The sequence below is a fragment of the Chiloscyllium plagiosum genome, unplaced genomic scaffold, assembly GCF_037043375.1.
Source record: "Chiloscyllium plagiosum isolate Xiang-an unplaced genomic scaffold, Cpla_swu_hap1 HiC_scaffold_7, whole genome shotgun sequence".
Lineage (NCBI taxonomy): Eukaryota > Metazoa > Chordata > Chondrichthyes > Orectolobiformes > Hemiscylliidae > Chiloscyllium > Chiloscyllium plagiosum.
In genome coordinates, this window is record NW_028270145.1 from 20994573 (window position 1) to 21021874 (window position 27302).

At 42.5% G+C, this 27302-nt stretch overlaps 1 protein-coding gene across 9 annotated transcripts in view; it reads left to right on the plus strand.

Annotated features, from left to right (window-relative positions):
* The window catches only part of LOC122551374 (abl interactor 2), a 149120-nt gene that overhangs the window by 104643 nt on the left and 17175 nt on the right, over nucleotides 1-27302 (plus strand). For 3 of the 9 annotated variants that reach the window (XM_043693148.2, XM_043693144.2, XM_087988797.1), the window contains exons 3-9: nucleotides 839-1015; nucleotides 10368-10385; nucleotides 17445-17542; nucleotides 18357-18506; nucleotides 19217-19341; nucleotides 22565-22783; nucleotides 25909-26085. In XM_043693148.2, the coding sequence (XP_043549083.1) occupies nucleotides 839-1015; nucleotides 10368-10385; nucleotides 17445-17542; nucleotides 18357-18506; nucleotides 19217-19341; nucleotides 22565-22783; nucleotides 25909-26085 (964 nt within the window). The remainder of the gene's footprint in view (nucleotides 1-838; nucleotides 1016-10367; nucleotides 10386-17444; nucleotides 17543-18356; nucleotides 18507-19216; nucleotides 19342-22564; nucleotides 22784-25908; nucleotides 26086-27302) is intronic. The other 6 variants (XM_043693145.2, XM_043693150.2, XM_043693146.2 and 3 more) reach the window with 6 other exon arrangements.

Genomic DNA, 27302 nt, shown 5'->3' on the forward strand with positions numbered 1-27302 from the left:
GGGCTAATTGGATTACAGCACATAGGAAAACTATCCATCTTGTCCATGTCAGTCAAAAAAGGATCAGACTACATTAATCCTATTTCCTACCCTTTGGTCCATAGCCCTGGAAGCTATGGCAACACAAGCGAAATTGTAAATAATGCTTAAAGTAGTATAATATCTGACACACTCCCCTTTTTAGGCAATATCTCCTGGATTCCCACCACCCACTGAGTGAAAACATTTCTCAGCTTTCCTCTGAGCCTTCGACCTCTTATCTTAAATCTGTGCCTCCTGATTGTTGACTGCTCTACTAATGGAATAAATGACCTCTCTCAGGCCCCCTCTCAACCTTTGCTGCTCCAAGAAAAGCAACCTCAGCATTTCCAATCTTTCCTCCAACCTAAATTCTCCAGTGCAGATAGCATCCTGGTTGTATTATTATGTAACTCTACAAATTTGTGCTCTGCGTTGGTGATGTCAGATCATTTCCAAGCACAGAGTAACAGTGTTAATAATCATGGCTCCTCATTGGTGCTGCCTAACCCATTTCCACTTGTTTTGGGATCCTGTCCTGCCCCTAGTTCCTAATTGTTGATGCTGGTAGCTTGCCCATTGGTGCTGTATGAATGTCACCACACTGTCAGCGAGTCAAGCTGAATGATTTTCTTTCTGTAGTGCTCATTGACTTGGCTATGCCACTGACCCATGATGCCCATTTGTTTAGCTGTGCCCAACTTCCCTGTCTCTAGACAGGACCATGTGCTTGCCATAATAAAGCTACTTGTGCTAATTATTTAACATTCTGTATGACATTTTGCCATTATTTTGACTGAGGTCCCTATTCCTTTTTCAGACAGTGGATATTCATAAGGAGAAAGTTGCAAGAAGAGAGATTGGTATCTTGACAACCAATAAAAACACCTCCAGGACTCATAAAATCATTGCCCCGTCCAACCCTGAGAGGCCTGTCAGGTACATCAGGAAACCCATCGATTACGCTATCTTGGATGACATCGGTCATGGAGTGAAGGTATGCTTTGTAAGCCCAGGAACTGGTAACAGAACTCTTTGGAGTAGGAGTTACAGCAGCTACTTGGATAGAGGCGGGTGTTGTGCAATCGAACTGGTTTGGGAGTCAGTCTTTTAAATTTGGCATCTCATTTAAGTTTACTGGAATGTTACCAATGTGGGATTTTATATAAAGAATGGCCCAGTAAACAATGTTTTAACCTGATGTTCATTTATAGAAAATTTATGGAAAACTGCCATTTTAATGCTCTGTTAAAGTCATCTCATGGCCGCCACTATCTGATGCAGATACCCATGTCTGCTGGTACATGTAGATTTGTATATTTTGACCTTTTGCGTTGTCCTGCTGCATACCAGTGGCAATATGCTAAAAGAGAAACTGAAGCACTACTTGCCATCTTTCAACTGGCTTGTGATGGCTTCAGTTTTAGAAAGCTCCACATTTCGCTCTGCCTCCAATGTCTGTCGTCTGAATAAGCAGGGGAAAGGCTATGAAAAGTTTGCACTCCCACCTTAATATTGTGAGAAATGTAAATCAGCAGAGGTATAACCAGGGTAGATCATTTGGACCCAGGTTTGGTCTCCAGTCTGAGTCTGAGATCTCCATTACAAATAAGGAAAGAATTACCCAGTGTTCCTGCTTTTAATCTGCATCCACGAATGCTGTTGGGGAGTATATGTGCATGGTGTCAGGAGAGGGCAATAGAATAGGTATGACAACATTGTCCCCCAAGATCAAAAATACCTGCTAATGCTCACTGTCCTTGTTTACATGTCAAGAGCAACCATTTAAGTGCTCGATACCTGTTTGCCTATGGAACTGCATCCAAATAAAAGTTATCTTCAGGAGATATGTAGAGGAATGGAACAATGATGTAGAATTAATAAGGGTAAGACAGAGAAACTACTTCCTCGGAACAAGTGGACGTAATCTTAAAATCATAGCTCAACCCATAGGATTGAAATCACGAAACATGTCATGTCACAAAATGTAGAGGAATGTCAAATTCTGTCCTAAATTGTTGAAGATTTTTGTCAGGTAAAGGTATCAAGGATAGGGAGTTAAAATAAGCAAACTGAGCTAAGAAACGAAGGAGCTGAATGAATATATCATATTTCAGTGGTTGTACGAACCAGTATGCTGTTATGGCAGGAGGTGTGACATTATAGTTAAATATATACCTGTACAGCATCAGTCTAATCTTTGGCCTCCCTGCAGAATGTTACCTGAGTAACGATCAGATCAGCCTGTGCAGATGTGAACCAGTGAGTTAGAAATTCATGGAAAATGTTTCCGATTCTGCTTTTTGAGGCGAAACAGAGTTTTTTGTGGGGTGGGGGAAGTGAAATAGTGGCTGTGACTTAAGAGATAATGAACTGAGAGTCAGGATAGTAGGAAGGTTTCAGTCAGATTTGCACCATTACCTGTGATGTTGAAGTAATGGAATGTGAAGGCAGGGGTTTTGCAGTTGAATCTTAACTGGTGATGGTCTTGTTACCTAGGCAGATATGAGGATCCAGAACTTAACTTTGGAGGAGCTTCAGTCCATGCCCTTGTTAAGAGTACAAAGTTCTTGTTCCTAATGCGAACTGCAGGACTATTTAAATGGAGAGAAATTCCAAAACAAAGTACAATCCAGAGGGATCTGGGTGTTCTTTTGCATGAAAAACTTAAGGTTACTATGCAGATTCGGCAAGTAATAAAAAAGGCAAATGGAATTTATGACTTTTTTTTTACTGGAAGGTTGGATTTTCAAAGGAGGGGTGTCTTGTTACAACCGTACAGGTTGTTGGTAAGGATCCCCAAATTTTAATTAAAAAAGAACATACTGGTATTGGAGACTGTTCAAAAGACTGTTCACTGGGTGGATTCTTGGAAAGAAGGTTAGGCTTACCAAGAGTGGCGAAGCAGGTTAGGACTTTATTCATTAGAGTATAGAAGAATAACGGGTGATTTGTTGCAACATACAATATTCTGAGGGGGCTTTGATGGGGAGATGTTAAGATGTTTCCATTAGTGGTAGAGTCTTGAATGGAGAGATATTGTTAGAGAATAAAGAGATATTCATTTAAAACTGAGATATATTGGAATTTCTTCGCCCAGAAGGTTAAAAAGTTGTCTGGAATTCTCCATCCAAAACAGCTGCAGAGGCTAGACCCTTGAAATTATTTAAAGAGGAGAAAGATTGATTTTTTTGAAATGTCAGGGAGTTCAAGGTGGTGATAAGCTGGCATGAAAGAAAAGTTTTAATCTGTGGCAGATCAGCCATGATCTTGTTGAGTAGCAATGCATGCTTGAGGGGCCGAATGGCACACTCCTGTATCTTTTGTTGGTTATCTAGATCAACTCACAGACATTTGCACTTGTATATCATCATCAACGTAAAAATGTTCTCAGACCTGTTTTCAAATAAATTCTGATACCAAGCCAAATGAGATCCTGGTGCATGGAACGAAAAGCCTGGTCAAATAAGTCTGTTTTAAGGACGAAGATGTGAGGGGGGGAATTCCAGAGTTTAGGGCCCAGGGAGCTGACAGCACAGCCATGCATTATATAATTTAAATCCTGAGAGATGGAAGAGAAGTCAGTGGGGTGCAGGAGGTGACAGATTTGGGAGGAGCAAGATTTGGGAGTGATTTGTAAACAGTGAGAACTTAAAAAATAGAGATATTGCCGGATGGGGGGGTCAATAAATGTCAGCAAGCATGAATGATGGTTGATTTTGTGCAAGTTAGAGTACAGGAGAAAAAATTCAGATCATGTTTACAGAGGGTGGGAGTTGGGAGGCAGCCTGAAGAATATTCAAGTAGTTTGGATTAGAGATAGCAAAAGCATGAATGATGGTTCCATTGAGACAGAGCTGGAGTCAGGTGTTATTACAGAGCACATAGATAACATGTGAAGGTGGGCTATGGGGCCAGAAGCTCATCTGAGGATCAATTAAATTATCACAGATCAGATTCAGATAGCTACTGGGAAAAGGCGTAGAGATTGTGACTAGCAACTGAAATTTACAGTGAGCCTGAATATAGTTGTTCTGATCTCCTCTATATAGTTGAAAGAAATATCTGTACATCCAATGTCAGGTAACAGACAAGCACCATGATAAATCAAATCACAGGCATTTAAGCTAAAAGGAAATGCACTGGAGGAGGATGGTATGGTCAACAATGTTGAAGGCTGCCAACAGATCAAGAACGCTTAGGACAGTTTATCGTTGTTATGGTCAAGTATTGAATTGAATTGAATTCATTGTCACGTGTACCCAAGGCACAGTCACAGAATTAAGTAGCATAGATAAGTAAATAATAGATAAACAGCAGCAAAAACAGAAACATAGGTACAGGTGAATGTTAAGAGTTGAGTCCATTCAGTATTCTAACAACTGTAGGGTAGAAACTGTTTTGAAACCAGCTGGTGCATGTGTTCAGGCCTCTGTACCTTCTCCCCGATGGTAGAGGTTGCAGAAAACATTGCCAGGATGGGTGGATCTTTGAGAATGCTGGTGGCCTTTCCTTGACAGCGGGCCTGGTAGATGGACTCTGTAGATGGGAGGTTGGCCTTTGTGATTGTCCAGGCTGAGTTCACCACTCTCTGTAACTATCTCTGATCTTGAATGGTACAGTTGCCATACCAGGTAGTGATACATCCAGACAGAAAGCTCTTGATGGTGCACCTACAAAAGTTGACAAGGGTATTCATCGTCATGCTAAACGTCCTCAGCTGCTTGAGGAAGGAGAGACGTTGTTGGGCCTTTGTAACCAGTGCGTCTACATGATGAGTCCAAGAAAGCTTGTTGTGGATGATGGCCACTTCCAGGAGCTTGACACACTCCACTCATTCCACCTCTGTGCTGTTAATGTGTAGGGGGGCATGAGTAACATCTCACCGAAAGACAATAATGAGTTCTTTGGTTTTACTGGCATTGAGAACTAGATTGTTCTCGGTGCACATTTTCCTGTCTGTAATTTGTTTCGTCGCCGTCTGAGATTCAACTGATTATGCTTGTGTCATCAGCGAACTTGTAAATGGCGTTAGTCTGGTATTTGGCAATGCAGTCATGGGTATACAGTGGGTACGCAGGGGGCTGAGTACACACCCCTGGGTGTCTCCAGTGTTGAATGTTAGTAAGGATGAAATATTGTCGCTGTTCTTGGTGTCAAGATGTTCAAGGGAGGAATGAAGGGCAAGTGATATGGCATCTCTCGTGGATCTGTTAGTCCGATAGGCAAACTGGAGTGGGTCAAGAGTAGTGGGGAGGTTGGAGTTGATTAATGCCATGACCAGCCTTTCAAAGCACTTCATGACCACCAAAATTAGGGCCACTGGGCGGTAGTCATTGAGGCATGCTGCACGAGCCGCGTTAGGCACAGGGATGATGTTGGCCCTCTTGAAGCAGGCAGGGACAGTGACCTGCTGCAAGGAGAGCTTGAAGATGTCCAAGACGACCTTTGCCAGTTGATCTGTGCATGCTCTGAGTGCACGGCCTGGTACTCTGACTGGTCCTTGGATTCACACGAAGGAAAACTGATCTGACCTCTGATGCAGTGACTGTTGGGTTCTGAAGTTGTATTATGACTCACTATTTCACAATGATTTTCCTATCATGTCATGTTGTCAGCAGTGTGGAATTTTAGCTAAAACACAGACAGAATGCCATTTTCTGATGCACTGACCAATTTTTATCAAATAATTTCAAACACTTGATGCTTGGTTTTACACTTCATGCTTGGTTTTACACTTCCAAGCACTGATTCAGGATGAGTAATCATCATAGCAGTTTGAGGAGGCATGGAGGCTCAATAGTTAGCACTGAGCACAGTACCAGGGACCCAGGTTCAATTCCAACCTCAGGCGACTGTTTGTGTGGACTTTGCTCATTCTCCCAGTGTCTGCATGGGTTTCCTCTGGGTGCTCCAGCTTCCTTCCACAATCCAAAGACGTGCAGGAAAGGGCCTCTTTCCATACTGTAGGGATTCTACAGTTACCCCCTCCTTTAGTTCTCAAAAATGCTGACTTGAAAATTCGGCAGTTAGTCTATGACACCAGACAGATATTGCGCTGATAATGCACCCAAGTAGCCATACATGCACCTGGGGCATCAGCGCAAACAGTGAAGGGCATTGTCAGCCAGTCCAATTGAGATGTACTCTGATGTTCAAGCGAAGACTCCATTCAGTGACCCATTGAACATCAAGTCACAAGGCAATCAGCTGCCTATATTTTCCCTAGCCTGATAGTGATCTGAACTTGGCTGCCAGCCATTAATTTAGGAGAAACCAGGGACAGAATCTGGGACATTATTTGGCACACTTGGCCATCAGAAACCAGAAAGCCATTTAACATTAGCCTTCCTCAAAAGGTCAACCTTGACTTCTCAGTCCATGCAGACCACCATTCCATTCCCAATTCCCTTCACTCTCTAAGTTCTTGAATGGGCTGTTTTCTCTCAAGCCCAAGCCCATCTTTGTTGCAACAACAGGTTTAATCCCTCCAATCAGTTTCTCTACCATGTCACTAAAGGAGATCGCAGGCAAATCATAAACATCATCCAGTACAAGATAGCAGATGATGACACATCCCTCCCGGATCATCTCAATGCCCTCCAAGCTCGCTTGGAGCAGAATTTCGGCAGAGAGTTAACACCTATTCCGACAAGTCTGACAAGTCCTGACGAACCTATCCCAACAGTCACTGCATCAGAGGTCAGATCAGTTTTCCTTCGTGTGAATCCAAGGACCAGTCAGAGTACCAGGCCGTGCACTCAGAGCATGCACAGATCAACTGGCAAAGGTCGTCTTGGACATCTTCAAGCTCTCCTTGCAGCAGGTCACTGTCCCTGCCTGCTTCAAGAGGGCCAACATCATCCCTGTGCCTAACGCGGCTCGTGCAGCATGCCTCAATGACTACCGTCCAGTTGCCCTAAGTTTGGTGGTCATGAAGTGCTTTGAAAGGCTGGTCATGGCATTAATCAACTCCAACCTCCCCACTACTCTTGACCCACTCCAGTTTGCCTATCGGACTAACAGATCTACGAGAGATGCCATATCACTTGCCCTTCATTCCTCCCTTGAACATCTTGACACCAAGAACAGCGACAATATTTCATCCTTACTAACATTCAACACTGGAGACACCCAGGGGTGTGTACTCAGCCCCCTGCGTACCCACTGTATACCCATGACTGCATTGCCAAATACCAGACTAACGCCATTTACAAGTTCGCTGATGACACAAGCATAATCAGTTGAATCTCAGACGGCGACGAAACAGATTACAGACAGGAAAATGTGCACCGAGAACAATCTAGTCTGGCCATGCTAAATTACCCATAGTGTTAGGTAAGGGGTAAATGTAGGGGTATGGGTGGGTTGCGCTTCGGCGGGGCGGTGTGGACTTGTTGGGCCGAAGGGCCTGTTTCCATACTGTAATCTAATCTAATCTAATCTAAAAACCCCTCTGACCAATACGGTGTCAGATAAGTTGTGGTTACAGATTCAAGATCCAGTGAAATGTCTCTTTTAACTTTCTATTGTGAGCTTAGTACAGGTTCCTTCTCTTGAAAGGTGTTTTATCTCGGTTTGTCTTTGGAACTTGTGATTGCAACATTTCCTGGTGCTGAGTACCACCTACTGGTACAATTCTGAAATTGATATTGACTGCAAGGTAAAGTTAAGTGGAGTGTTCAATTTCTGAAGTTGAATTTAGGTGGATGTGTTAAGTCCCTTCTGTTAGTGCTTTGAACTATATGCCATTTCCAAACTTGGTGGTGCAGCATTCAGTGAAGTGACAGTTGGTTTACTGAAAAAAAAACAAAGAATTGCAGATGCTGGAAATCTGAAGCAAAACAGAAATTGCTGAATAAACTCAGCAGGCCTGGCAGTATCTGTCAAGAGAAAGCAGAGTTAACTTTCCGATTCTCATGACCCTTTAGACCTATGGCAGCTAGGAAAAGGTGGTATATGTGTTGAATGCAGGGATTGGGCAGGTGTCGGAAGAAAAGGAGTGAGCAGATAGGTAGAGATGAAGCCCAGGGAGAGAGGGAGACTAAGGCAAACAAAGGGATGAATAATGGTGAACCAGGGAGAAAGAAAAAAAGCTGATAATGGGGGACCAAGAGTTAGTGAAATCGGGTTGGCTGTGGTTCAAGGACATAGAAGGTAGTGTTCAGGTTCTGAAATTAGATATTGAGTCCTGAAGGCTTCAGGATCCCAAATGGAAAATGAGTTGCTATTCTTCCAGCTTGCACTGCGCCTCACTGAAGCACTGCAGTAGGGCCAAGATCCAGGAGACTGGGAGCTTGGGGTCATTTTTACAAACAATGTAGATATTCCATAAAGCAGTTGCCCAGTCTGCATTTTCTTTCCTCTATATTGAAGATCCTCTGAGCTTCCAGTTGTCCATCTGTCCCTATCTTCATTGTATGGACCACCTTTTCCTATCTCCTATCATTTCCCAAGAAGGCTATCCACAGATGCTGTCAGATAAAATCATTCATCACCTGCTGAGTTTCTCTAGCCATTTCTCTTTATTGGTTTACAAACCATTGAAGATTTTTTTTTGCTTCCACTGCCCTTATTGTAGAGTTTTACATTGTCAATATGTAAATTGATATTGATACACTTGATATTTTTCAGGCCTCCCTAAGCTATCCTAGTTTTGTTAAAACAAACCTTTCCTCCCTCAATTCCATATCCATTAACTCAGCTAATCTTGCTCCTTATCTCCCACCCTCGGGAGGTAATGGCCTAGTGATATTATTGCTCGACTATTAATCCAGAAACCCAGGTAATGTTCTGGGGATCCAGGTTCGAATCCCACCGCAGCAGATGGTGGAATTTCAATTTAATAATAATCTGGATTTTTAAAAGTCTAATGATAACCGTGAAGCCATTGCTGATTATTGGGAAAACTCACCTAGTTCACTGATGCTCTTTTGGAAAGAAAACTGCCATCCTTACCATGTCTGGATTACATGTTATTCCAGATCCACAGCAATGTGGTTGACTTGTCGACTATCAACTGCCCACTGGGCAGTTAGATGGGCAATGGATCCTGCCCTAGCCAATGATGCCCACATCCTGTGAATGGAGAAAAAAATTAACCCTGTCCCTCAATCCCAGCCCTGCACCATCACATCATATCTATGAAGTACATCATCTCATAATATCCATTATCGACACCTACCTTCGATGCTACAGCTTTCTGTTATCTTCAGAGTTTATCTAAGTAGTAGGTAACATCAGGATACTAAAGGTCATAAAAGATATGAAAGGTAGGGGAGCCAAATGTTGGAAGACACAGAAGTTAGTGTTTCCTGTCAGTTTTCTTCTTCCTCTCCTGAAGATGCTGAACTTTGTATTGCAGTCCACAGGTCATTCTTGCAGTGTCACTTTAGACAGGGAGTATTAGGTGATTTGACCAGAGATATTAGCAAAATTGGTTCAACTTTCAGCAGATGAATGCACATCCAAGATTTTCCATGTTTTGCTGTTGGAATCTGATCCAGCTCAGGAGGCCAGGCCAATTTTCATTTTCTTTCAATTCGGGGGGAGTTGAGACCCATGACCTATCCACCGGAATCCCAGATTTTGATCAGTTACCTCTCTCCACTCAAGTATTGAACCTTGGCACTGTCTGGTCTGTATATCTCACAGAACCCTTCACCAGCTAGCTCTTGGACAGAGCTTCCAAATCCAAATGGAAGTTCTACCATGGGTTTGAGAGGGTTGAAGGGGCTGGAAGTGTTAAAAGTGCACAGTGTTCACGTTGACCAATCCATTGACTATGTACAGCATGAAGGTCGTTTACTTTTCCTGCATAGCCCTGGCTGAAATATATTTGATTATTTGCAGCCTTGTGATTTGGAATGGAACAAGACATCCAGTAACAAACATTTTTGAAGTTGGGTGCCTAGATCAAAGTCATTCCATCCCAGTTACCTTCCCATGCTCTGTCTCAGAACAGACCAGTATGAAGAATCTGCACAGTGCACACTATCAAGCTGCACTATTGCTGCAATCATTGAATTGGAGAGTTGTGATCAGAAAGCCAAGACTTCTAACAATGGATGATTGAATCACTACTCTATAGGTTTACATCCAAAATGTAATCGTAGGGCAGTCAAAGGTCTCCTTTTTTGATGGCCAGTCAACACTTAATGTATTCTGGAAGGGTAGTTCAGGATGTGGTCGTGACTCGTGTTCGACTTCGCTCTAAACAATTTGTAACATGACGCCGTATCAGATGCTTGAACATTGATTCCATTTGTACTCCTATCCTGTGGTTTCAACTAACCTTTCAATGCTGTTTTTTTTCTTACTTCTTTCATTTGCTTCATTTATGCATTAAGTGGTTGCTTAGATTTAAGGTAAGAGATCTCAGTGCTTCTCCGCCATCCTATTGCTGTGCTGAGGATATTACAGACTGGGTGGTTAAATGCTGCAGAGTTTATGCCCTTTAAAGGGAAGATATACTATCATGCCTAAGGGTGTAGATTCAGCCTTTACACTGATAATATTTTGAAAATTTGTAGACTTCAGTGATGCTGTATTTTAAAACCAAACCCTCTGTCATAAAGGAGAACAGCAAATTTCTGCAAAGCGTTTGATGCATAATCTGGAATTTGTAGTATGTAAAAAATTTATTATGCACTGGGGAGACCAGACAATGGGTAACCTGGAAATGTGCTGGGAGTAGCCCAAGACTAATGACACTGTGCCCGAGCTTCAGACACATGTTGATTCGACATTGACGTTTTCCTGGAACCCAAACATCTTGGAAATAAGAGAGGTGCTGTTGCGCCTCTCAGGTATACCTTCAGGTACGCTGGGGCAGCAGTGGCATGTTGATTGACTCAGTAATCTCTAAAGACTGCCTACATAATATTGTCCACCTCCCCCATTAACTCATGCCACCTGCCACTCAAATCCTAATCAGTGCCTTAGTTCCAGTTTCTGCTATTTCACTGCTCTCCTGGCTGTCTCCTATCCTCCACTCCACGTAAACTGGACCCCACTCAAAACATTGCTCCCCTTATTCTATCCCATTTCCAATCCAACTCACCCATGCATCTAACTGCTGGTGTTGCTGGACTCTTGGTTCTTGTGTGTCTCATTGTTCCTTTGTTCCACCATTGGTGGCAGTACCTTCAGCCACTGATAACACTCTCACTGAAATTTTGACTCTAGATCTCTCCACTTCTCTGATTCCTCCTTTAGACCCTCTTAAAATCTACCTCTAATCCAAGTGTTTAGTCTTTCCTACTGGAGATCCCTTCTGTGACTCAGTTTTTTTTTCCCAGTTAATCTACTGTGGGCCATTTATTTATTTGGTTACTCTTCTAGTTGTGTTCAACATTGTTGCACAGCACCAGGGCGACCATTTTGGGTGGTGAGGTATTGAGGTCCTGGTCTATATTCTGTCAGATTCTTTCTTCCCCCACTTCATCAGTTGCTGTCAGTTCTGGTATTGGTTAACCACAGAAAGACCTGTTGCTGTTCACTGGACTTGAGACTCATCCCTGGGTGAGATCTTCTGGTTTTGATGACTCTTCTTAAAAGTACATTAGGAGTATAGGTTTGTATGGGAATTTGGATTACTTCTACCATTCAATACAACAGTAACTCGGAAGCCCACTGTGGGCCGGACATGAAGAAAATTGACACCTGGATGCTCATAGTTTGGCCCTACCAGTTGAATCCTACAGATTTGTGTCTGGAGGACTCCACCACTGAGCTCTAAATATTCAGACTAGATAAATAACCAAATATGCTCTAAAATTCATGTAGAGGTGGAAAGCAATAGCTTTTAAGAATAACAAAAAGATGGGGTACTGGGCTAATGGTCGGATACTTGGTAGTGTGGATGAGCAGAGGGATCTTGGTGTCCATGTACACAGATCTTTGAAAGTTGCCACCCAGGTAAATAGTGAGGTGAATATGGCGTACTGGCTTTTATTGGTAGAGGAATTGAGTTCCGGAGTACTGAGGTCATGTTGCAGTTGTATAAGACTCTGGTGCGGCCGCATCTGGAGTATTGTGTGCAGTTTTGGTCGCCATACTATAGGAAGGATGTGGAGGCACTGGAACGGGTGCAGAGAAGGTTTACCAGGATGTTGCCTGGTATGGTAGAAAGATCGTATGAGGAAAGGCTGAGGCACTTGGGGTTGTTTTCATTGGAGAAAAGAAGGTTTAGGGGTGACTTGATAGAGGTGTACAAGATGATTAGGGGTTTAGATAGGGTCGACAGTGAGAATCTTTTTCCACGTATGGAGTCAGCTATTACAAGGGGGCATAGCTTTAAATTAAGAGGGGGTAGGTATAGGACAGATGTTAGGGGTAGGTTCTTTACTCAGCGAGTCGTGAGTTCATGGAATGCCCTGCCAGTAGCAGTGGTGGACTCTCCGTCATTATGGGCATTTAAGCGGGCATTGGATAGGCATATGGAGTTTAGTGGGCTAGTGTAGGTTAGATGGGCTTGGATCGGCGCAACATTGAGGGCCGAAGGGCCTGTACTGCGCTGTATTCTTCTATGTTCTATAAGCTTGCTATCATTTCAGCCTTTAAATTCCGGGCCACTGAAAACTTGGAATACTTAATATTGATAACAGAACTGCACCAGGACCAGCAAAATCAGCCAGGGTTCAGAGTCTTCTCTTAAACTTTGTGACCACAAAATAGGAAGTGCATATACTTTAATTGAGCAAGATTAGGCTGTATTGCCAGGATATGAGGTTCCCCACCATGACCACCATGTCACTGATCATCCTGACTTTCTTGACTATGTCCGAGTTTTCATTTTGTGGATTTTCTCTCTGCCCTCATTCCACCTACTGTGAATAACCTAATTCTACTGAAGGACCATGTTCGATTATTCCACCTTGAATACATTCTCATTTAATCTCTTTCCCCCCCCCCGACACACCTCCTAATTAACCCCATGCCATTGAGAGATCATGTCTGGTTATGCTGTCATTCTGTCATTGGCTTCCTGGTCTGTCAGGATCATTTCTTAATTTCCTATTTTAAGGAATAATAACATCATTCTTTATGTCCATGAAAAATGAGCCAGTGGCACTCTTAATACCTCTCAATGTCCGCCTCTGATTTGTTCTTGATACAGCCCCTTTTAATGATGTCAGTAGATCTGGGATAGCTCCTGCTCTTGCTAGGCAGGACATAGTTATAATGCTGATGTTGCATTTACAAAAGCCTACAATCAGGAGCACCAGAAGGGGCTGCAATCATTATGAAGTGACTGCTCTTTGCCTCTTAGCAGTCCAATCAAGCACTGTCTGTTCTGGCTCGTCTTGAGGATTCCTTCTATTCTGAAGCTCCCTACATCCTCTGACAGAGGATGAAAACATCTAAGACACAGCATGATGCCCATCCCATCCAAATGATATGTGGTTAATTTTATTTAACAATACACTGTGTGCCCACTGTCTGGAATCCCCATGTGATTAAATTGGCAAGAATTTATCTTCCTGGTATGTGATATCCTGTGACAGATGTATTCTATATATGTAAACTTTTATTTTGAAAAATTACATCAAAAGGTTGGACTGTTTCTGCCTCATTTCTTGATTCACCCTACTCAGCTTGTTTCCAGATATTTTGGATGGGAAACATTGAATAAATTTGGGACTGCATCTATCCAACTCCCAGTGAGGAGGGGCCCACAATACAAACCTGTTCTTAATTTAACACTGCTTTGGAAATCTCATTTTGAGACCACTGCATGACTGGTGCAGGAAACATCAAAATGTTACCCTGCTGCAGTGATCCCTGTATTTGATGTACAGCATATGAGTGTGTTCAGAGCATTGTTGAGGTGACTCTGCTACATCTGTTCGGCAAGTATCTGATGGGACTATGTAGAGCAAGCTTTATTCTGTATCTAACTCCATGCTATACATGTCCTGAGAGTGTATGTTGGAATTCTGGAAGCATTTGATGGGACAGTGCAGAGGGTGCTGTGCTCTGTGTCTAATCTGTGCTGTCCCTGTTCTGGGAATGATTGATTAAAACTGAAAGATCGGCGGATGCTATAAGTCAGAAACAAAAATAGAAGTTGCTGGAAAAGCTCAGCAGGTCTGGCAGCATCTGTGGAGAGAAATTAGTGAATGTTTCAGGTCGCGTGACCCTTCTTCTCAATCAAGTTCCAGCAGTTTCTATTTTTGTTTTTGGGAATGATTGTTACTCATACTAACATCTCTCAACCAAAAAGCATAAAATGAACTAAGAACTAATTTAAAATGTTTCTCCATGATAACCTGCATCCCAATAACATTAGTATAGTACTGTAATTGCAGCAACAAATTGTTTCCATGAATGAAACTTAGCCCCTCAGCATGGGGTCAGCTCCATTCTGAAACCAGATGAATTACTGTGCTATCGTGAACCCTGCAGGCAGTGCATCTGTACTTGATACTCAAGTGTTAAGTGTAGTTAGGAACAATTTAAATATCCATTAAGAAATATAAATACTGAACTGACAGAATTGGTTTTGGAGAGCAGAGAGAGCTGGTCATGAATAATGAAAGAAACTATTACAATGTAGATTTAGTCCAACCTAACCAAATGCATTTTCTGTGGAAGATAGTTGTTTGATATTGATTACAAGTTATGGTGTAATATGACCATTTATCTTTGAAATGTGATTACGTATATAGAATAAATCACTTCCTTTTTATATTGCCAATGTAGTTTGTGATCTCCATATGAATAACCTGTTAGAAATACCAATATTGCAGTCACTTATGGGCTGAGGAGCAGGGTTTGTGTCAATTTAAAATAGGACAGAACCTTGAGTTGAACATGTGCCAGGGAGACATTTCTGTAATTTTGACATTAAATAACACAACAGTGTTGACAGTCTATGGTCAATTTGCAGACCCATTGATTTACATGTGGGATCATGCACCTCGTGGTGTAAACATTTTGCAAAATTCTCTCCATCGTTATTGAATTCTTCCATTTCAATTGATGCATTTCTTCTTCCAATCATTACTCACTGTGTGTGTGTTTTTGCGTGTGAGAGAGTTGTCTAATCAGGGGATTGGGCACCTGACTACATGGATAAGCTGCTCTTGCTGACTGAAGACTCTTCAGAGTTGGCTGCAAGGGAAGATCTGATCACTGGTATAATGGGCCTTTTAATCTTAATTGCAAGTCAGGAAAAAGCATTACACATCTTTCCTGGCTTGAGTGCTTCAGAGATTGCATCAATTCTGGTCCTGAATCTTTGCTTACAGTTTTCCTGTCTGTACCCTATAGTGTAGTGAAGCTCTAGAACATTGTCTCTGACATAGGGAAGCCCCTGACCAGAAACTTAGATGGAGGAGAGTCCTCAAATGTTCTCCTGGTGTAGGGGAGCCCCTCACCGTGCATTCTGTGTTAGCAGAATCCCTGACCATCATGTCTTTTGTAGAGGAACCTCTGACCATAGCCTTAATCCAGGGGAACCCCTAACAGTTATGTCTGTTGCACAATAGCCCCAGTACCTCTGGTATAAGGGAACCCATGAATGTATTCTCAGGTCTGGACAGGCCATCAATGGCCCTAGTGTTGGGGAGTCATACCCATACTCTGGTGTAGAAGATGCCCAACCACATTATAGTGTAGGGGAGCCCCTGGCCATACACGGGTGTAGGGGACCCCATTGCAGTTTTCCCTGGCATGGGAGAGTCCGTGGCCATACTATCTGGTATAAGGATGCCCTTGACCCTACTCTCTGGCATATGAGAGCCCCTGACCTAACCCCCTGGTGTAGGGGAACCCGGACCACCCTATCTGGTGTAGGGGACACACTGGCCCTAAGCTATGGATGTCACTGAGTGTTCTTTCTGGAGTAGGAGAGCTCCTCACTGGTGTAATGGAGCCCCCAACAGTATCCTGAATATAACTGGCTCAGTGGTTAGCACTGTTGCCTCACAGCACAAGGGTCCCAGGTTTGATTCCAGCCTCGAGTGACTGTCCGTGTGGAGTTTGCACATTCTCCCTGTGTCTGCGTGGGTTTCCTCCGGGTGCTCCGGTTTCCTCCCACAGTCCAAAGATGTGCAGGTCGGGTGAATTAGCCATGCTAAATTGCCCATAGTGTTAGGTACATTAGTGAGAGGGAAATGGGACTGGATGGTTTACTTTTTGGAGGGTTGGTGTGGACTTGTTGGGCCGAAGGGCCTGTTTCTACACTGTAGGTAATCTAATCTAATCTAACCTCAAGTGTTTACAATTCCCTAATTTTAGTCTGAGAGATTTCCTGACCATACATCTTTGTACATGGCTGATTGAATGTTTTGCTTTTCAACTTCAGTCAGATTGCAAAGACAGTTCAGGACTTTGCTTACCCAAAGTTATCCATTATTCCTATGATGGCAACCGATGGACTTTGGTCTATTGCTTGCCCTGTCTGCTGGATCGTAATTGTGGAAGAGAAATTGAGTCTTGAGTGTGTGTGTCCAGGCCATTTCTGACTTAGAACTTCAAATCGTTCCATGAACCATCTCCAGGTGCACCCTGCATGTGCAGTCTCCCCCCTCCACGTGCCATTTCCCATGTGCCCTTCAATTGTCAACCCACCTAAACATGTCGTCTTCTCACACTGTCTAATCCTCACACCATCTCTCAGTGTGCCTTCCACATGCTGTCTCCCCTGTCTGCCATTCTGTCTGCATGCCAGCTCCCCCATGTGCCCTCCACATGCCATCTGTTTTGCACTCCCTCTATGCCTTCTATGTTTCATCTCTCCTGCCCTCCCTCTGTTCTATCCCCCGTCTGCCCACCATCAATCGTGTTTGTTGTCTACTCATCATATACTCTGTCCATTTCACCTGTTTGTGTTGTCTCCACATTACCACCCTACCACCTTCAAGAAGGCATGAACGAAACTGCCTCATTCTCCATTATGATTAATTCTGTTACTGATTTGATTTTAGGTTTCATGACCCTTATCTTTTATGTGGGGGGGGAGGAATGCCTTCATGGTAAATTCTGTAGATCTGAAATGTAACAGAAAATATAGGAAAGACCGAGCAGGTCAATCAGCATCTGACAAGGAAGATTGGTTAGTGTTTTGGGTGAAATCTGTTACCAGTTATGATGTTTTGGCCCCCACCCAAAACATGAACTACTCTTTCTCTGTATGTTGCTGTGTGACTGGTTGTGTATTTGCTTTTTTTTGTATCTTCTTTTAAGCAATTACTTTCAGACTATTTTAAATTGCAAACCCTGTATCTGTTCTATAAGATATTAGATCATTTAGCCACCTAGAAATTTGTAGACAAGCACTTTGCATGGCCTTGCTCTGTTTCCTTTTCTTACTTTTTTTCCTTCTTTCTGACTCTGATTAAACTTCTGCGTCAATCTCCTGTTCATGTTAGTATGATTAACAAGCTGCTGATGCATCTACCTTGCTTGTCGCCTTTCAGGTTAGCACTCAGAATATGAAGATGGGTGGGCTTCCACGGAGCACCCCACCCACACAGAAACCGCCCAGTCCCCCTGTGTCAGGAAAGGGCACCCTTGGGTAAGTGGATAATGCAACTTGGGGCAAAGACTTTTCGAGATAACTCTTCACTCCCTCAGGAAATTATTAACTGTACATTGATGTTTAACATGCACAGTCAGCCTCGTACAATTGATTCACTTGCCTACCTCTCACTTCCCTGATAGTGGCACACGCAATCCTACTGATAGCTTCTCCAAATAGACAGACATCATGACTGACCCGTCAGTAGCCTGAAGCATAGGAGGGTTGGCATAGAATTGCAGCTGAATTTGACATCTGAGTAACGTGAAAGGTTGATTTCTTGCCCTATCCATCAATGTTTGTTGGTGTGTTGCACCATCCTGTGGTGGACCATGTATTTAGCCAATAGCAAGACTTAGCCATATTGGTGGATGTGCATTTGTTGCTTTCTATTTGATGCATGTTTTGAATGTCAAACATAGTTTAAAAATATTGGCATTGACCTCCTACAATTGCCTAAAACGTAGTGACTCCCAAGTCATATTATGGGTTCAAGTCTCACACCAGTAGTCAAGTTCATAATCCAAGCAAACAAATCAGTTCTGAAGAAGCACTGAATTAATAGAGGGGACTCTGCAGATGAGATATTAAACAGAGATCCCATTTCTTTGAAGAGAACGTATGAATGAAAATCTGTCAATGCGTGTGTATATTTCAACAGGATGTGTATGTCAGTGACGTGTGTGCACAAGCAGTACATGTATGTCAATGATCATTGTTTATGCCTACACATCTTCACAATACTAGAGTGTCAGTGAACATCATGATAGGTACAAGTTGATTTCGACTAATTTGCTTTCCCTCTCTGTAGTCGGCATTCTCCTTATCGTACGCTGGAACCTGTCCGCCCCCCAGTCGTCCCAAATGACTACGTTCCAAGTCCAACTCGCAACATGAGCTCCTCACAGCAGCAGAGTCCGGTGCGGACAGCTTCTGTAAATCAGAGAACAAGGACATACAGGTATAGAAAATACTGGGTCCCATCCGACTCTGCAGAGCTTAATTTAAATGTAATAAGCCACATATCTAATTGCAATAGTTGCACCCATTGCTGTGCCACATGTTACTTATAATTTTATGTAAGTCTTTTCAAAGTATGGTCATCATTGTTTTGTAGGAGAAAGTGAGGACTGCAGATGCTGGAGATCAGAGCTTAAAAATGTGTTGCTGGAAAAGCGCAACAGGTCAGGCAGCATCAAAGGAGCAGGAGAATCAACGTTTCGGGCATAAGCCCTTCTTCAGGATTCCTGAAGAAGGGCTTATGCCCGAAACGTCGATTCTCCTGCTCCTTTGATGCTGTCTGACCTGCGCTTTTCCAGCAACACATTTTTAAGCATCATTGTTTTGTAGAAGGGGAAACACTAGATTCTGCTCGACCAAGGCATTTTTGAAAAAATATATAATATACCCTGTTTGGTGTATTAAGCTGCAACTGCATAGAACGTGAGGAGATGCAATCTGGATTTCAAAAATTCTGTGATTTCAGTTGGGTACTGTCGAGTGGAGAGAAGAGATGGGGTGTCTAAGATCCTATACCCATTTCACAGTCAACTCCTCTTTGGTGCAGGGAGACTGACTCCAGATAATTTAGGAGAGAACCAGGAAGAGTGGTGGCATGCTCCCTCAAACTACGTGTGAGTGCTGACATGTACTGTGATTTGTGTATTGCAGCAGCAGTGGGAGCAGTGGGGGAAGCCACCCGAGTAGCCGTAGTAGCAGCAGGGAGAACAGCGGCAGTGGCAGTGTTGGGGTTCCCATTGCTGTACCAACTCCTTCTCCACCCAGTGTCTATCCAGGTAAGGGCTATCCACGTGCAGTGCTCATCACTAAAATTCTGCCAGACTTGCCTTTCACTAAATGCAGCACTCAGATCTCTCCAATATACAGCAGCTTTATCACATCTCACCAACAAATGGCAGCTTATCCAGCTTCTTAAATCCCACCCTCACTTTTGTGATCCCTCAGAATAAATTTGCTAACGTTAAGTACTTCCAGAATGTTTATATGACAATTGAGTACTATGTTTCAGATGTTGGCCTTGGGTTTGGGTTTTGAATTCAGTCCCAGGTTGTGACCGGGAAGAACTTCCCTGCTACCTGTCTCAATACAGTTTATAGTGAGAATGGAAGTATTGCTAATCCACCACTAAGCTCATTGTGGCTGCAAAATGGCTGATATGTAGAGTGTGAAAATGTCATGCCTTGGCAATGTTAGATAAGATGATGTAGAGGGAACTTTGTATCTAACCCCATGCTGTCTTTGCTCTGGCAGTGTTTAGTGCTGACACTGGGCACCTCGTAATATGAATATAGTTGAGCAATGATATATTCAAGGTAAAAAGAAACATTTATTATAAATAAGAAAATGGCAATTTTGAAATAGAGCTAACGATGTGATGCTGTCAAGTCTATTGATGGAAAGTCTGGCATGCTAACTCTTGGTATTTTTCATTAATCTCTTAAAAGCTTAAGTTATTGAATGAAATTTAAACCATTATAGTGGTGTAACCGTGCCGCAGTGTCATTCTGAAGTGTTTGCTGTCATATTGTTGACTAGTAATAATACTTGAATGCACTTTTCAGTGCCACGTCCCTCCCGTCTCTTTGGCTGTTGCCATTTGCCCCTCATTAGGTTATTTCCCCATCATTCTTTTGTTTTGTCCTGTGCGAACATTTGAGGGAAACCGTTAACTTTCATCTTTGGCCTTTGCGTATTAAGAATGGCAGCAACCTTCAAGCATTTAACCCAAATGGTTAATTTCTGGATAAAAGAGTATCACTAAGCATACTGTGTAGCAGGAGGTCATCATGATTCTGTCAGTGATTGATCTTCATTCTGTGCTCCTTTTATCAATGGGAAACACTGGGAACAATCTTCAATAATTTATCCCCTCTGGACTTTCTAATAAAAATTTGAAGAGGAAATTTTGAAGGAAAGAATATAGGGAAAGATGACCAGTTCAGTCACAAGAACTCAAAAGAGTAGAAGAAATAGGAGCAGGAGTGGGTTATATGGATCAGTGAGCATGCTCCTCCATTCAGAATGATCATGACTGATCTTGGACTTATAGTCATAGAGATGTACAGCACGGAACAGACCCTTCAGTCCAACTCATCCATGCCGACCAGATACCCTAACCTAATGTTGTCCTATTTGCCAGCACTTGGCCCATATCACTCTCAACCATTCCTATTCATATACCCATCCAGATGCCTCTTAAATGCTGTAATTGTACCAGCCTCCACTACTTCCTCTGGCAGCTCATTGCACATACGTACCACCCTCTGTGTGAAACAATTGCCCCTTTGGTCCCTTTTAAATCTTTCCCCTCACCCTGAACCTATGCCTTCTAGTTCAGGACTTGCCCCACCCCAGGGAAAAGACATTGTCTGTTTATCCTATCCATGCCCTCATGATTTTGAAAAGTTCTATAAGGTCATCCCTCAGCCTCTGATACTCCAGGGAAAACTGCCCCAGCATATTCAGCCTCTCCCTATAGCTCAAATCCTCCAACCCTGGCAACATCCTTGTAAATCTGAACCCTTTCAAGTTTCACAACATCTTTCCGATAGGAAGGAAACCAGAAATGCGCGCAGAATTCCAAAAGTGGCCTAACCAATGTCCTGTACAGCTGCAACATGACCTCCCAACTCAGAAACTTCGCTCTATTTTCTTGCAAGCTCCCCATATCCCTTGACTCCCCAAGTGATTAAAAATATATTTAATGATGAATATCTACAGTTCTCTGTTGTGTCACAGTACTTATAGACGCAAGTCACAATTTACTGCACTTTCGTGGTGTAAAATGCAGAAGATCACCATGGCCTAGCCAGTAGCTATATATTGGATGCACATGAGGGTTGTTAGTATGAAATATTTCATATAAGAGATTAAATTTACTTTAAATACCCTCACATCTCATGGATGCACTGACTGATGGAGTGCAGAAAATCTTGCATTGATCTTATGAATCCAACAATTTGATTTGACCTCACCAGAGACTGCTACCCTCTTGTACTGCTGATAATATGTCAGTTAGAGAGGAGACAAACATTTCGAGTGACTTTTGATATAATAAGCATTTGCCTTTTCCAAATAAGCCACTTTGTAGCAGCTAAATAAATCAAAACCTGTTCTTTCTTCAGGGAATTCTGACTGGTGTTTTGGTTGCACATAAGTAACTCTCCCTGTCACTGCTGTGCTCCTGATGTAATCTCCAACATTCTGGCCACAATCCAGAAAAGTTGCAGATTTGATCCCTGCTGTCATAGCTGATGGCTGTCGAGCATGAAGAGATGCAACTTTTAAGCCTTGGTCTTTTTTGAAGAGGCGTACTGTAGAGTAGTGCTTTTCAACTGGACTAGTTCAAATCTCGCCACAGCAGCTGGGGAATTTAAAATTAAAATCTAGTATCTGTAATGGTGACCATTTATATTACTGGATTGTTGTAAATTTTCAGCTCATTCAAAAATGTCCTTTTGGGCAAGAATTCTCAGGGCAATTATTGATGATCAATAAAGTGATGTCCACATTATGGCGATGTATGAGAAAATGAAAACTTGATGAACTTCTTGTTTCTGATAATTGTCCAGCAATCCCTGTTCTAATGAAGGGTGTGTGTAGAGTTTGGAGACTTTGGCTCTGATGCCCCAGCAGTTAAACTGAGTTTCTTGAAGTGAAGAAGAGCATCAGGCACCAAAAAAAAATTGACAGGCTCAAGAATCAGCAATAAGTGGGATGCAAAATGATATTAGTGATTGGTGATCAATCTCTGTTTCCAGTTTGAAGCAGACACTCCCTTGGTATGTTAGATTGTGCCTGAGTTGGTGGTATGAATTGATAGTGTCTGAATATTGTAATTTTCAATCAGCTGATGGGTGTTCTGTTCTAGGGCCTGTGTTGCAATGTTATAAGCATGGTTCTTGCATGATTGGAACTTTAACTAACTGCTCAACAGGCTTTCTCGCCCTAGCTAACGTTCTCGTTTGTGTTAATCCTTCTTTTACACCCTCCCCTAAGGCTCTGCTGGTACCCCTCCACCACCTACCACACCTAATCCTACTCCAGTCCCTGTTCCTCCTACTGCTGCAGTACCTGCTTCAACTCAAGGTTCTGTTCCTTCTGCAACCCCTACCCATGTTCCAACACTGACCCCAGACTCCGTAGCAGGAGCTCAGCCCTTTACTGATGGCTTCATCTCACCATCTCTCCCTGCTGTCTCTTCCGCTCCTACTGCAGGTGAGTCCTTCTTTCTCTCTGACTTTCTCGCTTTCTCACCACAGTTGTTTCTCAGGCAGTTTTGCAATAAATTCTTGATAAAACTGACTCTGACTAACTTGGCTTAAAAAGATAATGCAGCACATCTGTTACAGATGAAGATTTATTAGTGATTCATTAATGTGTAAAGTCAGGGTGGGGGTGATATTTGGCACAGTGAATAGAAAGAATTAAGAGCCTTGACTTGAGTTGTCTCAGTTCCAGTTCAGTTTCGCTGAACAGCCCCAGCAGTTCCCTGCAGTTCTCAGTATTTACGTCAATGCAGTGTGTGGGTGCAAAATGGGCACAAAAATGGGAAGCAGTTCTCCATTCTTTATCCCACATATTCCCAGCTGCATGATTTTGTTTCAATTCTGTTGGCAGTGAACCCTTTTTTCTATAAATCCAAATTGCACTGAGCCTTGGTTGGACACTCTCTAGAAGCCTGCATTCTGCTTCGGGTCCCGAACCCCAGGAAAAATACATAGGCCCTATTGCAGTGCAGGTTCACCAGAGTAACGCTAGATTTTAAAAGGTAAGGTCAGCTTGCATGAATTTTTCCCTTGTGATTTGAAGGTTCAGGGTTGCCCTAATTGTATTCTTAGAAAATGATACAGGGATGTGATAAGATAGTTAGAGGGAAATTAGTTTCTCATGTGGGGCAAGTCCAGAACAAGTCCAGAACAAGTGTCTTAAAATTATATCTGGATCATTCAAGAGTAAAATTGGAAAGCAATTCTTCATTGTCATCTCTGAGAAGATTGACTAGATTGGACCAATACTAATTGGAGTTTAGAAGAATGAGAGATGATTCTGTTGAAATATTTAAAAAGAGAGCAGTGGAGGCTGGGTAGTTGAATTCAAGGCTTTCAGACAGACATTTGAGGAACCTAAATGTCCTATTTCAGCTTCTTTTTGTTCATACGTAGGATAGAGGAATCTAAAACTGTTTTCCTGGAAGGATGCTTTTGCTTGTGATAAATTCAAAGATTCAGATTGACTTTGTTAGGTAAGGATATAGAGGAATAAGGACTAATAATTGGTAAATGGAGTTGATTTACATTTCAGCTACTGGTGATAAAGACGTTGAATGGCTGCTCTTGTTCCTATGTTGCTAAAATAGGCATCCCGATGTGAGTGGGACTTCACTGCGATACTCAAAACTATATTAAGATCACTGGACAATGATCTGAAGAGGGAGTGAACCTGCTAAATCCTGTTATAGAATAGGGACTATGTGAGTGGTGGTTAGGGCTTGGTTAACTGTTTTGTTTAGCTCGTGCCTATCATGCTGCATACAGTTTTGGTCTTTTTAAAAAAGGGATATATTTGCAGTTTAGAGAACACTAAGTTGATTCCTGTGATAAAGGGTTGTCATCTCTGAGAAGATTGACTAGATTGGACCAATACTAATTGGAGTTTAGAAGAATGAGAGATGATTCTGTTGAAATATTTAAAAAGAGAGCAGTGGAGGCTGGGTAGTTGAATTCAAGGCTTTCAGACAGACATTTGAGGAACCTAAATGTCCTATTTCAGCTTCTTTTTGTTTTGTTATACACAAAACTCAGACCTCTTTGTTTGCATGTCTTTAGGAAGGGCATTTAATCACTGAGTCACAGCACACCAGCATGTGCCTCTGTTTCAGATCTGATTTTGTGATTTTTCAAGCAATGTCTTGACCGCTGCAGTCAATTAGGAGCTAGAGGCTTTAACATTATTTGGTGATTGGGAACTCAGCAAAAAAATTCAGCTAAGTCTTTCACAAAAAGTTCTGAACACTTCTTCTTGGCTAGAATAGTACTGATAGAGCACCAAGTCATCCGGTGGAGAGCCATGGCCTAACTTTATCCTTGGCCTGTGCTTATCTCAGCTATGGTCACATTAAGGATGATACAGATCACCTCAGGACAAGAAGAGGGGTTAATTGACATGCTTCCTCCCCTAAGGCGCTCTCCTATGACTGACAGAGTAAATATGTTATAATAGACAAGTAATTGCTGCTGGTTTGTCTTACGATTCCCCCTCCCGTTCCAGTTGGCTTTTCCTCGAGCCTCCTATCTCACTGTCAACCAGTTGAGTGACAGAGTCCAGGTTGAAGTGTCGACAGGATAGTATGTCGGCTTCACGAACACCTGTTGGAGTGTGTGGAGCTGCTTTATCGTATTCAATGTCTCAGTGCTGGAGTTACTCTTTAATTTATGTAAAAGCTGCCTGTGAAGCATATTTTCCATTGCCTTTATTTGGCTTCATTGCAGTATGAATGAGGTGAGTCTTTCTAAGCAGGGTGATTGGTTTGCATGTCTTGCATGAAAATATCTCCATCTCCACTCGGACTTTTCCTCACTTTCACCTGGTGGAATTATGGAGAGGAGAAAGTGAGGGCTGCAGATGCTGGAGATCAGAGCTGAAAATGTGTTGCTGGAAAAGCGCAGCAGGTCAGGCAGCATCCAAGGAACAGGAGAATCGACGTTTCGGGCATAAGCCCTCCTTCAGGAGTTATGGAGAGACCCATCTGACTACTTTGTTGTGAAATGGGGACAAATTGCTGATTAGCAAGTATGTTAGCAACATTTAATATAATTTGTGGTATATATAGTTTAAATCAAGCTGGTGCTCAAATCTGGGTGAAAATCTTTGCTGAAAAATTGTCCACTTTTCAGATGAGTAATTTAATGAAGACCTGGTCTGTACCCTCAGTCAGCTCGATATAAAAAAAAATCCTGTGGCAGTATTCGAGGTAGAGTAGTGGAATTGTCTTGGTGTCCTCACCAAAATTTATCCAAGCAACATCACAAACAGATTATGTCAAATTACACAGAACGTACAGCACAGAAACAAGTTATTCAGCCCTACCGTTTTGTGCTGAAAGCAGTTTCAAGCATGGTTTGTCAAGAGGTAATTTCCTCATTGCTGATTTTGGGATCTTGCAATTTCACAGTTGCACTACTTATATCAGTGACTCGCAGTTTCATTGACTGGAGAATCCTGTGGGAAGTCCACAAGATCATGAAAGACTTGAGAGAAATACAAATTCTTATTCATTTACGGGCATTTTCTCCATACAGCTTGTTTCATATCTAAATGTGAATCTCTCTCAAATATTCTAGGGCACACTCCTCAATTCTACAGCATGAATCGACCAGTGCAGCGGCAGAATCCTACCACCATAGGAGGATCTCTACCCGGCTATAGACGGCCACCCTCCATGACCTCGCAGGGTAACATCCAGAATCAAATCAACGGGGGCCCATTCTACAGTCAGAACCAGGCAACTGAATCACGAGGTAAAGATAGTGTTTGGCAATATCTGCTATTTGTTGTAATTCTCTTCTGCAGGACAACTCTGGGAGCTTTGAATTGCAACAGAGAGAAACTAAATCTTCAAAATGCAGGTGTTTTTCCATTCTCAAATGGAACTGGAAGTACAAATGGATGTTTTGTTCACATTCATGAAGAACTGAGATTTTCAAAGTTTGTCGTTTTGATTCTTCAGTCAGACCCAAAATCCTACATTACTGCACAGCTGATTGCTACTGATCCAGTGATCCTTGGCAAATAAGAAAGGCAGGAGAGATACAATTCATTTAACTATTATTTTATATACTCATCCTCATTGTGAAGGCTTCATTATGAAATTGGCTGTTTTTACAGAACAATCATAGTAAAGGTCACAAAATCTGAATCTATCTCTTTCTAAAGCTGTGTTATGACCGATGATTGTTTTTTTTTTAGGAAATTGTCATATCCAGTAACACAGACCTCAGCTGTAAGTTGTCACAACAAGTGATCTCTGAAATGGCTGTATCCAATAATGGTGTTGGCCACAATCTTTTAATATACGTTAAGCTCGAAGCTAAAAAGTAGGACGAGCAGAGAAGTAATCTCAGGATTGCTCCCGGTGAGGCTATGAACAGAGAGTGACTGCAGATGAAGGACTGGTGTAGGAGGGAGGGCTTCAGCAATGTGGATCATTGGATACCTTCTGGGAAAGGTGAGACTTGTACAAGAAGGACGGATTGACCTGAACTGGATGGGCATCAATATCCTGGCTGTGAGGTTTGCTAGAGCTCTTGGGAGGGTTTAATTTGGCAAAGGGATGGGGACCGAAGCTACTGATCTGAGGATGGAATAGATAGTGGACAGCCAGATACAGCATGCCGGGAGTCTGTGAGGAAGGAAAGACAATTGATTGGCAAAGTTGCAGTTGGTGTGATGGGTTGAAGTGTGTCTGTTTCTAAAGCAGCAAGTTTCAGGAATAAGGATGATGAACTTAGGTCAGTAGTGGAGCTACGATGTTGTGGTCGTTACGGAGACTTGGATATCACGGGCAGGAATGGTTGTTGGATGTCGCAGGGTTTAAATCTTTCAAAACGAATAGGTGGTGAGAGGTAAAAGAGGTTGGTTGGGGGGGGTGGTTAGCATTGCTAATCAGGGAAAAAAATCACAGCTGCAGAAAAGGAGGTCGTCATGGAGGGTTTGTCTACAGAGCCAGTATGGGTGG